Source organism: Sturnira hondurensis, unplaced genomic scaffold (genome assembly GCF_014824575.4).
Source record: "Sturnira hondurensis isolate 20B ecotype Veracruz unplaced genomic scaffold, ASM1482457v3 Scaffold0017394, whole genome shotgun sequence".
Taxonomy (NCBI): Eukaryota; Metazoa; Chordata; class Mammalia; order Chiroptera; family Phyllostomidae; genus Sturnira; species Sturnira hondurensis.
The window spans coordinates 1649144-1665622 of record NW_028090025.1 but is presented as its reverse complement, the minus strand read 5'-3'; the positions used below and the strand labels follow the sequence as shown (position 1 = coordinate 1665622).

Below are 16479 nucleotides of genomic sequence, written 5' to 3'. Positions count from 1 at the left end.
TAGAAGTCTTAGAACTTGAGAAATTATTTTATTGTTGAGCAGGAAAGCATAGAAAATTTAAAGAGTGAGTAAATTCATCTGTCATACTTGAAAACTAGAGATGCATTTTGAAATTATGTATCAGCATCACAGATGAACTTACTCATAAAATCTTGCTGCATACTACAGAAAATAGAGAAGAGGTTTGATTTAATAATTCTCTCTGTGTCACAGTTACTGATTATAATATAAATATATAAATATTATTATATAATATAATATAATATAAATACTGGTTATTGTTGCCTGTGGAAAATATGGGATCAGAATTATTAAGCATTTATCCTGAAATACTTAATATATTATTAGTTATAAAATGGAAAATTGCTTGTCTAGTGAATATACAGGAGCTTGTACAATTAATTGTCATGTACATCTGCTGCTCTCATCCCATATCTCCAATTGACTACTTTTCCACTTGGATGACCTTATTGTTTAATGTTAACATATTATCTGATGCGGAGTCCTTGATCAGTAATGAAACTTCCAATAGTGTTTCTGTGAGGAAAAATAGACACTGTTTTGTGACATGTCTTAGAGTGTAATGCAAAATGAGTATTATCATTTCAAAGGACACTTGTACTTGCCTCTTTCATTTTTACTGTGAACTCTCCATATCGCAAATTTCATTCTTCTCTTGTTCCAAAACCTTGCAAGGCAAGATGTCCTCGCATAGCCAAAAGCACTGGACTTGTGTCCTACTTTAGATATTTCCAGTAACTGTGTGACCCTCTTTGGGTATCACTTTTCCTTATTTTTAAAATGAGTGTGTTAGACTGGAAGATCTATAACATTGCTTCAGGTTTTTTGCTCTAAAAAAATTGATTTGTTTAAGTGCATTACCCTGAATGGGTTGTGTGACTGTAATGTTGCCAGCTTTCTTCTGGTCTCATGTTGATCATGTATTACCCTTATCCATTCAGTTATAGTAAACAGCCTTGCAAATAGTTTTTATTCAAACATTTTTCTTTTCTCATTTGTCTTTCCATTTTTGCTTACCTTAGTCCAGGCCTAGATCTCTATTTCGTAGAGCTCTATTTCCAGTCTTTCCTCACTCTGTTGTGACTCCATACTGCTTTTTAACTCATCTTCCCTCAAGTTACTTCTACTTAGGAAGTGTCATTGGCTTACTTCCACATATCATGTAAGTTTTTGTTTCTTCTGTTAGCTTTCAAATCCATAGCAAAATTTCCTGTTTTAATTGTATTGTTTCCTTTAACTTAATTCTATGTTTTCCCTTCCGTTTTACTAAATTATTCTCCTTACCTGAGTGCCTTTTCCTTTCCCCATTCTGCCATTATGAGATACTACCTTGTGAAATTTAATCCAGCCACTTTAGTAACATATAACATTCTCTGAGGGTTTGTGCTGATTTTTTAAGGATGCAAAACCATGGCAAGAGATATAAAAGGCAAAATATGCCTGTTTATTGAGTGTTACCTATGTTCCAGACATATGATCTAATTGAAACCTTTCAACAATTCTTTGAGGTGGATGGCATTAATCATAACTTCTACTGAAGATTTTGAGGCTTAGAGAAGTGAACTAACCTCTATAAGATCAAACGGCTAGTAGACAGTGGAGCTGGGATTTGAACTCCATTTGGGATCTTTTTACTTCTCCCTAAAATAGTGGACAAAGGATCATTAGTTGTCTTCTTTAACCCCCTCCCCTGCAGCAAACATATAAACTTAAGTAAAGACACAGATTTAAGTGCTTAACATAATCTGGCACCTAGCATATATTTGCTGAATATTTAGATAGAAATTTTTCTTAAATTTGGAGAGTATAGATATTTTGAGAGTTCCTTTCTCTACCTAATTTATCAAAGGAGCTTGAAGTAGAGGAGGCCTTTCATCTGATGAGTGTCTCATTTTCTTTTAGGAACCCTAAGGAGATCTTTAATAGAGTAATGTTATGATTTAAAGTCTTTCAAAGAGAAAATAGTAAAACGTTTTCTTTTTTGTCATTAAAAGCTGAAAAAGAAATGACATTCGCCGGTGTGTTCAATAATCATCCTTTCATGACAGTGACTAGATAACATAAGAGCTAAGGGTAAGAATTCAAGCAGTGTCGTTAATGAGATTTTAAAGGAAGTCATACAAATTGTTGGAAGTTACTTATCAATGACTGTCAAAGTGAAGATGTAGTTTTCAGGAGTAGTAGCTAACTTGGACAGTTTCCTTCTAAACACCATGGTCACTGTACATAGTGATCAACCCTATTTTTCCAGTTTCATTCCTGTTTTGTATGTGATTGACTCACCAATGCCTGCCCCCTTGTAGCTCTCCTAAGCTTTAATCCTGCACCTTCAACTTGATGCTACATCTTTCCACTGGTGACCTGTCATCTCAATCCTAACATTCATAACTTGTTATATTGTATAATTGTATGTTTATGTCATTGTATTATATTCCTGAATATAAAGTTCTTTTGTGAGGATCATGACTTACACTCCTTTGAATCTCCTGTACCCATTATAGTGCTGTGGGTACAACAGGAAGCCAAATATATGTGATTACAATAGTCTTCTTAGCAAAAATACCTTTTTTCTTTTGGTAACTTCAAAAGCCCTAGTATTCATCCAGAGTTGTTATAACTGCAAAGTCTATAGGACCAAACAACAATGATGACAAGGTTCTGTTTTGTATCTTGTAAAAGTAAAAGCATTATCTTCGAAAACTGTTAGGTACTTCTTGTATAAGAAAATGTTTTCTCTTTTTTGATGAATGACTTAAACACATTTATTTAAAATTAAATCCATTCTGAGTTTTAAGGTGATGGACATGTGTCTGTTACCTTGATTGTGGTGATGGTTTCAGGGTGTATGCATGTGTCCAACTTCATTGAATTGTATGTATTAAATATGCTGTAGTTCTTTGTGTATTGGTTATAAATCAATAAAACTTAAAAATTTATTCTCACTGGCTTTTAATAGGTAATACAGAATTATAGCACATATTTTTGTTGTTCATCTTACTTTAAACCAATTTGATTTTCTTGTATTTCTCCTTTGCCTACACATTGTCTTGTATCGTTTTTCCCCTAATTTTTCTTTTATAATACTTCTGGAATTTAAAGTGCTTTTGCTTTATGTGAAGGGCATATTTTAAATTATTTTATTTGTCTTGAGGTTGCTAACACTAAAGACTGGAGGACCAGGACCATGATTTATTTGACTTTTTATTCGCAGTATGTCTAGCACAGTGTCTGGCAAAGAACCAGGTAATGGCAGATCACTCAGGTCTCCTGAGATGGAGACCAGTGTTTCTTTTTCATTATACTGTGTGAGCCCTTACGATTTACTCTCAAGTTAGCACTTTAATGGGTCTTGATTATGATTTTAAGCTTTTGGAAACTATCATTGAATAGGTGACTTCATACAAAGAATATGTTGATGCTGCTGCACTGTCTAAAATGGGACTGAATCAGAATTAATGTCTTCTGATTTTGTATTTGTCATTAGTCTTTTATTTAAATACAGCGGTTTTTAATAAATATAAAATATGTTGTGGTATTTAAAATGTATTTTTTAAAAAAATTGCTTTCCCTACCCCTTTCTCCTTATTTTTATAAAGTTACCGGGCAGTGACATTGCCAGTGGGAGTGACGTGCTTTCTGATGTCATACCCAGCATTCCAAGTTCACCTTGCCTGCTTCCTAAAAAGAAAAACAAGCACCGGAATTTAGATGAACTTCCTTGGAGTGCAATGACAAATGATGAGCAGGTAGAGATCTCAGCATTCTTAATTAAAAGCATATATGTGGAGAATATGTGAAGCTCAATTTGCCTGTTTTAAAGTCACAGGGTAAATGTGGATTGCTTAGTAAATCTGAATTTGAACTATAACTAATTATTTTATAGGGATCAAATATATTAAGTGCCTTTATGTTTAAAACATTATAAATGAGACACTAAACAATCAGAGGTTTTGGCATTGATCTCATTTATTATAATTTTTTCATCACACAGGTGGAATATATTGAGTACCTGAGTCGTAAAGTCAGTACTGAGATGGGTCTTCGGGAGCAACTAGATATTATTAAAATAATTGATCCTTCTGCTCAAATCTCTCCTACAGACAGTGAGTTTATTATTGAACTTAACTGTCTCACAGATGAAAAACTGAAGCAGGTATGAGAACATACAGGTTGTTCAGCTAGTGAAAATAACATTATTTTATAACATATGCTTAAATAATTGTATGTAAGTACATATATAATTAAGGTCAAAATCAATACTGTGAAATGTAATATTAGAAAAACTATGGTAATATTTCAAAATACATGTTTTTAAGAGATTTTTTGTACATCTTGCCTGGCAGGACCTTTTTGGGATTATGTGGGTCTAGAACTTGCTTTTTAATTGTGCATGCTTTAAAACTGAAGTTCACCACATTAAGGATGGTTACACTAAATTATAGATTTATTCTAATTCAGCTTACAAAAGACTGATTGACAGAATGAAAATACTGATTATTGAGAGGTATACTTGACCATCCGAACTGAAGTATTTGAATAGTCTTATGGAATAACTGAGCGTGGCTAGGATAAAATGTAATTAATTTCCTTCTGCTATTCTGAAATAGACATTTTCAGTATCTTCTAAATACAGTCTTTACTGCTGAGTTTTTGCTGGTACTTAGGTTCTACTTGTTAAAAATGTTTTGCATTTATCATCATTTAGAAAACATTTTTCTCATTTCAGTATTTCTCTCAACAGACAAAATATAATTTACTATATTCCAGCGCATTTTTCATTAGTGTGGTAAATTAATGACTTACATTTGAAGGCAGGTACAATGGGCCCCTAGCTAAGATTTATAAAATGCCCTAATGTTAGTTATAATTAGCAATTTACTTAAATTGTCTTTAGTGGAGACCTATTTATTTATTTATTAAAAATATTTCATTTCTTTATCTTTAGAGGGGAAGGGGAGAGAGGGAGAGAGATATCGATGTATGGTTGCCTCTCGTGAGTCCCCTGCTGGGAACTGGCCTGCAACCCAGGCATGTGCCCTGACTGGGAATCGAACCACGGTTGTTTGGTTCATAGGCCCGCGCTCAATCCACTGAGCTACACCAGTGCCAGGCAGTGGAGACCTTTTTAAAAGTCTCACCTATTTTATTTTATTGTTAGTCACTCTCTCTGAGTGTTGTTATCCTATATTCCTAAATTCTGGAGGCCAGTAGCCTTCCACTTACTGATTATATTTTATTTGCTTTTAAAATGTGGCTCCATAATATGTATTCTAGAATTTTAAACACTGCCAATAAGTTTCTTTTTGTCCTTATTTCTTCCTATGTATATCTGTAACATTTTTGATAGTCTTTTAAGTACAACACTCGTTTTTTCTCCAATGTTTTGAGGGTAAAATGTCAACTAACATAACCATTTTTTGTCTGTGCATTCCAAGGTGAGAAACTATATCAAGGAACATAGCCCTCGCCAGCGGCCTGTGAGAGAGGCCTGGAAGAGAAGCAACTTTAGTTGTGCAAGCACCAGTGGAGTGAGCGGTGCCAGTGCCAGTGCCAGCAGCAGCAGTGCCAGCATGGTCAGTTCTGCAAGCAGCAGTGGGTCCAGTGTTGGAAACTCTGCTTCAAACTCCAGTGCCAACATGAGTCGAGCACACAGTGACAGCAACTTATCTTCAAGTGCAGCAGAGCGGATTCGAGATTCAAAAGTAAAATATCTAATCAATACAAAACTTTGTCTTTCAATATTAACATTAGTACTTCCTCGTATAACTTTTTTGAAGAGTTAACCTTACCCTGCTATCTAGATGCCTATGGGTTTTGGTTTTAATTTTTTTGTCTTCCATTCTTTTATTTATTATACATATGCAGATCTGTTTTTGTATAATATCTGGTTCTATCAAATAATCAGGCCAAGACATTTTATTGGTAATATTCCCCAAAATAGATTCAGGTAAAATAGATCTTTGTGCATTTCATGGACTAGCAAAACTTGAGACTTCATTACTGATGCCAGGTTTGAGGCCATACACATGTTCATAATAAACTGGGTTAAGGTGATAAAAGTGGGCTGAAAGAACCCACAGGATTCAGAAGAATTAAACTGTGTATTTTGCTTGTATTAGAGCCACAATATGAACAGCAAATTGTGTATATGGCATAGCTCTTTTATTTTATTGCGAGGAACTTCTCTGACAATGAACTTTGTGGCAATTGAACAAAACCCTCTAGGCTGAGTACTTTGAATTGCTGCTGTGACCTGCAGCCATAGCATTCAGCTTTATCTTATTTTTGTGTCTATTTTAAGTAAGATAACTGATGGAAACAATGAATGTGTCTCAGGAATGTGATATTGACTGCCACTTACTACTGAGCAGATCTAACTATATTGCCGATACTGTTTTCCATTAGCTCCTAAGAATGTTCTGTCTGTCTTTTGTGTGTGCTAAATGTTTTCTTAATGTTGTAGTCTTAAATGTTTCTTCTTAACCCTTTTAAAAATGTAATACTGCTCTTTCTAATTTCTGTCTACTGTTTACACAGTTGAAAAAGTTCTGTATATTATTTGGGCATATAAAAATAGATATTAATATAAGTATATGTATGGTTTTGTGATGCCTAGCAGGGGGGTTCAGTTCTTGCAGTGGTAATAGTGTGGAGCCAACTTAAGAATGATAAGGGTTTCTTTATAACTCTTTGCAAACCAGTGGTGACTAAAAGATACACAGTGTTTCCTTCTCTGGCTTTCACCGAAATAACAGAACATAGCCAGGTTTGTTGGTTGCCATGGGATTCCTCTGGATATGTGGTCATTCCTTTTTAGCATCAGTTCAGCACTGACAAGGAATAGACTGCCAACTGGGTTTCTAATAGTCTTTTAAGATGGTATTTGCCTAATATGGAAAATATGTGATTCTTTTCCAGTCAGAGTAAAAGTGCTCGTGCTTTTGGATAAAAGGCATCTTAAAAGCATGAGCATTAGAGATTTTGGAAATATTCTCTACATTCATATTCAGTATTCAGTATGTGTTCACTCTGCACAGATACCAATGTACCTTAATTTGATATTTAAATCTTTGAAATGATTGGTTATCCATAACTAATCAAAATGATCAAGTTTTAATCTTTCCTATCAGAAGATTGGTCAAGTACCAGAAAAACAGAGTCTTGAAGAATCATTTTCTAGTCTAAGCCAGTGGCTCACATACTAGAACCAACCTCATACTGCAGAGGAATTTGAACATCTCTAAAAATTCTGTATTTTCAGAATTTGTTCCATAAAATACTTAGGGTGGATATGTCAGAACTTACCCTTACTAATCTAGAAATTTTTATTTTGACAGAAGCGATCCAAGCAGCGGAAGTTGCAGCAGAAGGCCTTACGCAAGAGGCAGTTGAAAGAGCAGAGGCAGGCTCGGAAGGAGCGGCTCAGTGGGCTCTTCCTTAATGAAGAAGTGCTGTCCTTGAAAGTGACTGAGGAAGACCATGAAGCAGATGTAGATGTTTTGATGTAATAAGGGTAAAGTTATCAGCATTCTTCCTAAGCATTAAAGCATTCTATTCTTACTTGTTTATGTGCCTATTGACCAAACTTTTGGTTAGGGCTGTGCTGATATATTAATAATTTAGGCCAGTGGTTCTCAACAGGTGGTCCCTGGATCAGCATCTTCAGCATCACTTGAGAATTTGTTAGAAATGCATACAATAGGGCCCCACTTCAGATGTAGTGAATCAGAAACCTTGGAGGGAGAGAAGACCCAATATTATGTTTTAACAAGTACCAAGTTAATTCAGCCTTTTTAAAAAATCTTCACCGAGGACATTTCATTGCAGAGAGAGAGAGAGAGAGAGAAACAGAGAAACATTGATACATTGATGTGAGATAGAAACATGGACTGGTTGCCTCTTGAAACACCCCAGTTGGAGATCAAACTCACAATCTAGGTATGTGTCCTGACCAGGAATTGACTTGCAACATTGTGGTCCACAGCATGAAGCTCTAACCAACTGAGACACACCTGTTAGGACTGTGCACACTAGTATTAAGAACCACCGATTAAGTAAATGTTTTGACTGTTTAAACTTTAATGTGGTTAAATGGGCTTTTTAAAATACTAGTACTTTTACAGTTAAGAAGATTCTAAGGTATTGCTGACAAGTAGTTTATTATGTTAGTATATATATGTACATATGTAGAGATCATAATTCAGTTTCCTTAATGTTGCGATTTCTTAGTTTACTTTTTGTAAAGGGCCATAGCATAATTTTCAGTTCCTAGGGGAGATCTTTTTTTGAGGTTGTGAGGATGGAGTGTGGATTGCTGTTTATAGTAGTGCCTTCATTATGTTTAGTACTGTTTTCATTCATTATTATTAACTCAAAGATATAAAAACAGGCCCTACTATCTCTCTTCTTAGGTTTGTTTTTGCTTTTCACTTTATGTACATTTAGAATCCTTTCTGTAAGTAATGACTACTGAGGAAATAATGTTACTAATTGAATTTTAGACTTGATGCTATGTTGATTAATATTCAAATGTGAAAGCAATTGAACAAGATGACCCATTGTACTTTTTCACTGCTTTCTGAAGTTTTAGGCTGTGAAAATGTCTTTAAGGCAAAAAATATCTTAGGTTCTTTATGTAGGTCATTTTTTTCAGCACATCTCTAATTTTTAAATTTTTGGTATAATAGCTTCTGGCATATGAACAGGTTAATGTTCAAAACTAACTAAAGAAAACCCTTACAGTTCTCCTAAGCTTCTGTGTAAATCATTAGAAATACATAGAGCAGTGAGATAATAGGAAAAAAAAACCCTTTGCTTGTTAGCTGTTAAAGTAGAACTAATTTTAAATGTGAAATCATGGAGTTTCTTTAAGTGCTCTCAAGGAGAGTTTTTATGAACATTCAAAAGTAGTGTGATTCCTTTTCTTCTACCACACATCTTTAATCATTCACATGGGCTAAAAGAAGAAGGAAACTGATACTACTGACAATCAAGCCACTTTCTGACTTTCATAATTTTAATTTTATTGTAGATAACTTGGAAGGTAGTCATGATACTATAGGAGTTGTAGTTAGTATTTTTAAAACTAGAGTCAGGTTGATGGGAATGTCTACTTTTTAAAAAAAATTTTATTCATATCAAGGAATTTATAAAGATAAAAGTAATGACTTAAATTCATAATTTAAAATTCTTTATCCAAATATAAAGGTGTAACCTTTGCTTACTACAGTCATGTGTTTTGAAAATTTGATTTCATTGTGGATCCTTGAAGGTTAAAGAATTGAAACCCAGGATAAAAATTGTTATGTTTTAGCTTTGCTGAGGTCTGTAACATATTGAAGACCATTAAATTGATACTTAAATTTTACTAAAATAAAAGTTTGTATGTGTATGTGGTTATTAGTTGGAGTAGTCCTTCTGACTTTCCCCTTACCCTCTCTTTGGTGCTCCTGACCAGCTTAGAGTCCCCAAATAGAGCTTGGAGATAGACTCCAGAATACTCTTGAGGGAGATGGGGAGGCTCAACCTTCTTGTGTTTTCCCTTTCAAGTATTGGGAGAGTACATGGAAAGAAGAGGAAATATAGCTGAATTCTCTGTCTGCTCTTGTCAAAAGCAAAATTGTTCTCTTTACCTACTCTTCATGGAAAACAGTTCCCTTTTGGAGACCATAAAGCAGAATTTATCTGTTTAATACTTAGAAACAGTTTAGTTCACAGTGACCAGTAAAAGGAAATCCTAAACAGGATTATCATGTAGTAAGACTAATTCTTCTTCTCTCCCAAAAATCACCTGGTCTTATTACCTTAGATTTAACTTAAATCACTATTAGATAAGTTTACGAAAGTCCCCCAAAGCCAATTTTAAAAGTACATGAAGTTTTGACAGTTCATAGTAAAGTATGGCATGATATTTTATGTAAATCTGAATGAACTGTCTTTATGGTTCTATAAATTAGAAATAGCCCATAAAGTTGGTTTGGAAGAGATTGTAATGCTTCCTCTGATTAAAAGAATAAAAGTAAAACATTTTGGGATTGTTTATGATAGAAGAGGGAGATTACAAAGTCTTTCTCTATCCCCCTTAAAAAACCCCATTATAAAAGACAAACAATTTTCTTATCTTAGTCATGTAGATAATTCAGGTTTGAATTATTTCTTTTTTGGAATAAGTAATAACTTATTCAATCTGGTATATCTTTGAGTTCAATTTAAAACAAACCCAACTCAGTTTTTTTCTTTCTAAATATAAGCCCTAACTAACCAATTAGTAAAAATAGGAGATTTATTTGCTCCATTGTCAATTCTCCTGCTTTAAATTATTAGAGCTCTTGTGTTTATGTCAATTATATCTCAATAAAACTGAAAGAAAAGAAATATCATGAAAGTCTGTGAGTCCCCACCTCAGCTTTTTAAAGTATGAGCCTTGAGTTAAACAAAATGGCATGTTTTTCCTACAGTTTTGCAATGGAATCAAAGTAAGGACAGTATAATCAGTATAATCATAGTGAGTAGAGTATAAAGGGCTAGTTCATTATGTCCCAACAAGACATTAGAGCAAAATAACACCTTTTTTCCCTTGAGACTTGTCTCATTTTTTATTAGGCTGTGGTGGTTTTGTCCATTTCCTCAGTCCTTTGGGATAACTGAATATTGCTAAATTAATCCCAGAAACTGACTTTTAACTTAATAACTTTATGGATTGGGTGGACATCTCATTTTTACAGAGTTTTTAAAAGTGCTAAATACCTTCATAAATGAAAAATTCCAAGAAATAACAGTATAAAGGAATACAGATTCTGATGAGCTTTAAAAATTGAAATTTATCAAATGTGCTTATATTTATGCTAAAAATGTTATTACATGACAAATATAGAAGTCTGGTTTCCAGATTCTGTAGCAGAGATTTTTTTTTGTGGCTTAGTCCATATAGCCTCATGTGCCTTAACGGTGAACTCTGTACTTCTTGTCAGTGTCAGGCTTTTCCAAACTAAAAAATAATCTAAATGTTGCAATTTGTTTTATAGAATGCTCATGCTATTGGATATCAGTAAGGAAAGCCATTAAATTGAACCAATCAATGTTAATAAAAAGTATAAGAAAACAAAACCTTCAGATTTTAAATTTCATTTGCCTAACTTTGTTTTGGCCTATCCTGGTCATTGAAGAACACTAAAGTTATCTAAAGTATAGCTTAATGTATTCTTTTATTTTTTTCTCCTGAAAAACATCACATACCAGCATAGTGTTTAAAACCAGACAAACTCTCAGTATCTAGAAAGATAATTTTTAAGGCAAAAGTACTTCAAGAACAGACTATGTAGCAAGTTGATTCTCTTGTTAACTTTAGGGATTCTTTGCATTTATTTGTGTAATAAATAGCTGGAACACTCCTCTCCCCTTCAACAAATTACCTTTTAGCATTCCTACCTTCAATAAAAATTTTTGCTTGGAATTGGGAGGGAGTTACTTAAAGTCAGTGTATAGTTAGAGAGGGTTGATGGGAAAATTCCCAGTGGCATTCAAATAATAGTATTGATGGTGAGCACACTGACATTCAACATGTCTAAACTTAGAGGTAAATTTAATTCTTTTTTCCTAATATATTTGAATTTTTTAGTATATTTTATTGATTATGCTTCTATAATTGTCCCAAATTTTTATCCCCTTTATCCCCCTCCTCTTTGCACTCCATCACCCTCCAGCATCCCCCCCACCACACTTACTTCATGTCCATGAGTTGTACATATATGTTCTTTGGCTTCTCCATTTCCCATACCATTCTTAACCTCTCCCTGTTCATTTTGTACCTACCATTTATGCTTCTTATTCCCTGTACCTTTTTTCCCATTCCCCCTTGCCCCCCTCCCCACTGATAACCCTCCATGGGATCTCCATTTCTGTGATTCTGTTCCTGTTCAAGTTGTTGGCTTACTTTTTGTTTCTGTTTTTTAGGTTCAGTTGTTAATAGTTGTGAGTTTGTTGTCCTTTTACTGTTCATAGTTTTTGATCTTCTTTTTCTTAGAGAAGTCCCTTTAACATTTCATATAATATGGGCTTTGTGATGATGAACTCCTTTATACTCTATCCAGTAAAACCATCATTTAGAATGGAAGGGCAGATGAAGTGCTCCCCAGATAAGGTAAAGTTAAATTTAATTCTTAAAAGAAGTATTAATTAGAAAATAAGTGTTTGTATAATATGTACCATGATATATTTGGATTTGTTTTAAGTCTTACAAAGTAAGATAAATTTTGTCTTTACAATGAAATAATGCTAAGTGGGTAAGAAGCATCTGAGACAGATTTAGAACTAAGCTTCTCTGTCACCATAGTAGCTGGAACGTAGATCCTTAGCATGCTTAATTCTTATTTCTTTGGAAAACAATTTACTTATCCCAAAATGCTTGGAAGGAGCTCAAATTCCTCTAATTAGCTTGCTATTAAGAGTAAGGAAGTTGCATGGTATAGCTGGAGATCTGAGTTGACTCACTAAAATTTTATTTTCTAATATTAAAATTATTTTTAATATTAGAAAATATTTTAATATTAAATTTTTAATATCAAAATTATTTTTTCTAATATTAAAATTATTTTCAGCCCTCCTCACAATTATACTTTAAATTAAGGTTATTAATGTTTTAACCTAGTTCACATTATGGTAAATTAATTTTTAATTTGCCATTCATACTTAACTCAGAAAAATGGTTTGTTCTTCTCATATTTCAATGTGTAGTATTTTTTTCTTTATTGTTAGGTTTTTGTGTTACATCTTTGGTCAATGGAATCTATGGAAATATGTTCTCTTTTCAGTGGTAAGGGATGGGAGTAAAAAAGAAGAGAATTGCTCCAATTATACATATGCATTTTGATTGTATAAAGGTAGCTCTAGACTTAATGTGTATAAATGATAAGTTAACATTTACATATTTTGAATTGTTCTAAGGAACAGTAGGCCAAAGCCATGGCTTGTTTTGTGGAGCTGTTTGCTCTTTAATGGTAGCTGACCCATTGGTTTTAAGTTGAAACTTGGAGTAGGTTATCTAGCTCATCCAGCTCATGTTTTTTAGGAATAGAGCAGACCTTGTCTGTTCCCTGTAGTGGATCAATTTAATTTCCTTTTTAAGTACTCTAATTTAAATATAGGTATTATCCATTTTATATCTTTGTGTTGGGAATTTAATAAGACTGTTATCAAGAGTTATTAAAAATAAATGCAAGTATATGTAAAAATTTTCACAGATGGTTTAAAAATTTCCGTTTTTTGGTTCAAAGTTTAGTTCTATAGCAACAAATATTGTAACCAAAGCAAGCAAGAAATCTACTTGTTTGGAGACTCTCAAATGCTGTAATATATCAGATTGTTAATCAGGATTTTCTCCCCCTGTATTTGTGCTAAATGTATTATTATATTAATGCACTTTTGTATATATAACTGTCTTCTCTACATTCTGTACTTACTGTGATGTAAAAAGCAGCTGTTTTTCCTAAAGCTGTGAGGGAAAAACAATAGCTGCAACACAAGTCATTTCTATTTTGAGTTCCTTCTTGTACTTGAAAGTAGTAGTTCAGTAATTAAATCTAAATGAGTATGTATGGTTGTAATTAAAACTGGCAGTGTGGCAGAACTGTCTTTTAAAACTGAATATCAGAATGAAGAGAGTTGTTTTGGTTATTAAGAATTCTTGTAATGTGTTAACTGTTTTTTTTCCTGGGGTGGGGGAAAGGTATCGTGAGGTTTTTACAAACCCCATTGCTGTTGAATCCACTCCTTTTCATATTCCATCCCAGAACATTTTTCAAGAGAGAATTGCTCTCTTTTCTTTTGCTCACAGTTTGGTTAAGGCTCCATAAACTTTTGTTTGTGAAAGCCCCAATTTTCCAAATTTCATTGGCAAGTCATTTTTTTTTTCTGGAGAGATCAAATTTCTAGAGAGATTAGCATTCATAGTAAGTGAAAATTAGGTCCAACTTTTGTTTAAAAAATCAAATCTACTTTCCTTATATATCGATCTAGAATCTTTTTTAAATTTATTTTATTTTATTTATTTATTTTTTTAAAGGATTTTATTTATTTATCTTTAGAGGGGAAGGGAAGGAGAGAGGGAGAGAAACATTAATGTACGGTTGCCTTTCGTGAGTCCCCTGCTGGGAGTTGGCCTACAGGGAACTGGCCTGCAACCCAGGCATGTGCCCTGACTGAGAATCGAACCGCGATCGTCTGAGTCGCAGGCCCGCGCTCAATCCACTGAGCTACACCAGCCAGGGCTTCGATCTAGAATCTTTTAAAATTATATAAAAGAAGTATCTGTGAGTAGTTTTACATATAAATAGATACAGAAGCAATTCAGCTTTTCAGCAGCAACTTTATCTCTTGCCACTAGAGGGAGGTGTGGTTGCTCTCTCCTCCAGAAGCTGCTCTTCTGCTTTTAATTTTAGAGGTTGAAATCAGCTTCATTCTCAGAATTCCTTTTGTGATAGTAAATACGTTCATTTAGTAATCTAAGGTGAGTTAATTAAGCTTGTGTAATAAAGCCCAGTCTTATTCATGTTTTTCATAATCTTCAATTTTTAATAAATGTTAGATATTAAGTGAAACGTGTGTGTGTGTGTGTGTGTGTGTGTGTGTGTGTGTGTTAGGTATTTTAGAGCTGTGCTGTCCATTATGGTAATCACTAGGCACTTGTTGCTGTTTAAATTAATTAAAATTTAAAATTTAGTTCTTTGGTCCCTTTAGCAACACTTCAAGTGCGAAATAACCACATACTGCAAGAAGCTACTTACTATATTGGAAACCTCAGAATACAGAATATTTCCATCATCGAAGAAAGTTCTGTTGGACAGTGCTGATTCTAGAAATTTGATGGTTTACATGGTGACTGTTGCCATTTTACCAATGAAAAGTAATCAGTGGCTCAAAACTGCTGCCCATAATTAACTGTCATAGGTAACTGATGAGAGAGGGACAGCAAGCTATATCAAAGAAGTGTTGATTTAGTGATCATCTCTCAGAGTGCTTCTTTATTCTTGTGATGTGAGAACCTTAATAGAATCACTGTTACTTGGATCTGACAATATCCCACCCCATCACTATCAGTGTGGATCTTATGGTAAGTGGGATGTTTATATTACATTAGTCATGTTTTTAGTAATAGGTTGATAATACTAGATTGAGGCAAATTTCCTCTTTGTAATGATGAACATTTCAGTTTATTCATTTAATTATCAGAATCCTATTGTATGCTTATTTTTCTCTTAACAATAGAGAGAAATACTTCCTGCTTTATCATAACCATTTTTTCAAGTAGGACAGTAAAATGAATCCCCACATACCCACATCCACTTTAGCTCTTCTCTCATGGCCAGTTGGGTTTCTTTTACCCTGTCACCCATTCACCTTATCTGAAGTCCTGATGATACTAAAGCTAAATCCAGGTGACATATATAATTTAAAAATATTTCAGTATCGGATTTCTAAAAATAAGGACACTTTTGTTTTATACTTACCTATGGTATCATCATCATACCTCCATAAATAAAATGATTCTTTATATTAAATATGTGTTGTACTTACTTGGCTTGGAATCAAAACCTAATCATTACACTTATTAATTTGCACAATCATTGCATTTTGTTAGCAATAAATTATTGCTTGATAAGACCTGATGGTGTGTCTTGAGCACATTGTCATTGAAAGTGAGATATCTATTGCTTTTTAAAACAAATTCCAGTACTATGGAATTTGTTTAAATTTAAAACAAATTTCTTTACTATGTTATTATTAAAGTCATGATCTAATTTCAGTAGCAGGCAGGAGTGAGGGAAGTAACTGTTCAAGATAAGTTGAATGAACTATTTGCTGCCTTACCTACCTCTGAGTCCAATTTTCTATTAATTTTAGCCAAAATTGGCCTACATAGTAAAGATTTGAATACCTAGTATTTATAAGGAGTTTTTTAAAGGTATATGGACAGATATAAATAAAAATATTCTTATATTTTTTTAGAAATTAAGTTTAGGAAATCTGTTTTAACAGATGTGACTGAGACTATTGCTTTTGATTTTATATTTCAACTTACTGAAGCTTGTACTTTTCAAATAAATTGTAGAGTTTCAGAGCGTGGGAGGTTGTTTAGCTTAGTGTTTGTCAAACTTGAGTGTGAATCAGAATCTCCTAAGGACTTGTTAAAACACAGATAGCCAGGTCTCACTTCCAGAATTGGTCTGGGGTGGGGCCTGAGAATTTGAATATTTAACAAGCTTCTAGATGATGTTGATGCTGCTGGTCCAGTGAACACACAGAGAACCTCTGGTGTATCTTCTTTGTTCCCGGCCTGCATTTCACACATGAGGAAATTTACAGTATCAGGAAAGTGACTTCTTTGCCCTATACTGGTGAGTGACATAGCCAAATCAGAATCCAGATTTTAAGGTTCCTTGATCACAGTCACACTGCAAGTCC

General features: G+C 33.7%; 1 protein-coding gene across 2 annotated transcripts in view; it reads left to right on the top strand.

Annotated features, from left to right (window-relative positions):
- Window positions 1-10123, top strand: part of FAM199X (family with sequence similarity 199, X-linked) — a 39698-nt gene extending 29575 nt beyond the window's left edge. Inside the window, exons 4-7 of one of the 2 annotated variants that reach the window (XM_037067696.1) lie at window positions 3618-3767; window positions 4013-4174; window positions 5457-5723; window positions 7359-10123. In XM_037067696.1, the coding sequence (XP_036923591.1) occupies window positions 3618-3767; window positions 4013-4174; window positions 5457-5723; window positions 7359-7529 (750 nt within the window). In that variant the 3' untranslated portion in view covers window positions 7530-10123. The remainder of the gene's footprint in view (window positions 1-3617; window positions 3768-4012; window positions 4175-5456; window positions 5724-7358) is intronic. The other variant, XM_037067697.1, reaches the window with a different exon arrangement.
- The last annotated feature ends 6356 nt before the right edge of the window (window positions 10124-16479 follow it).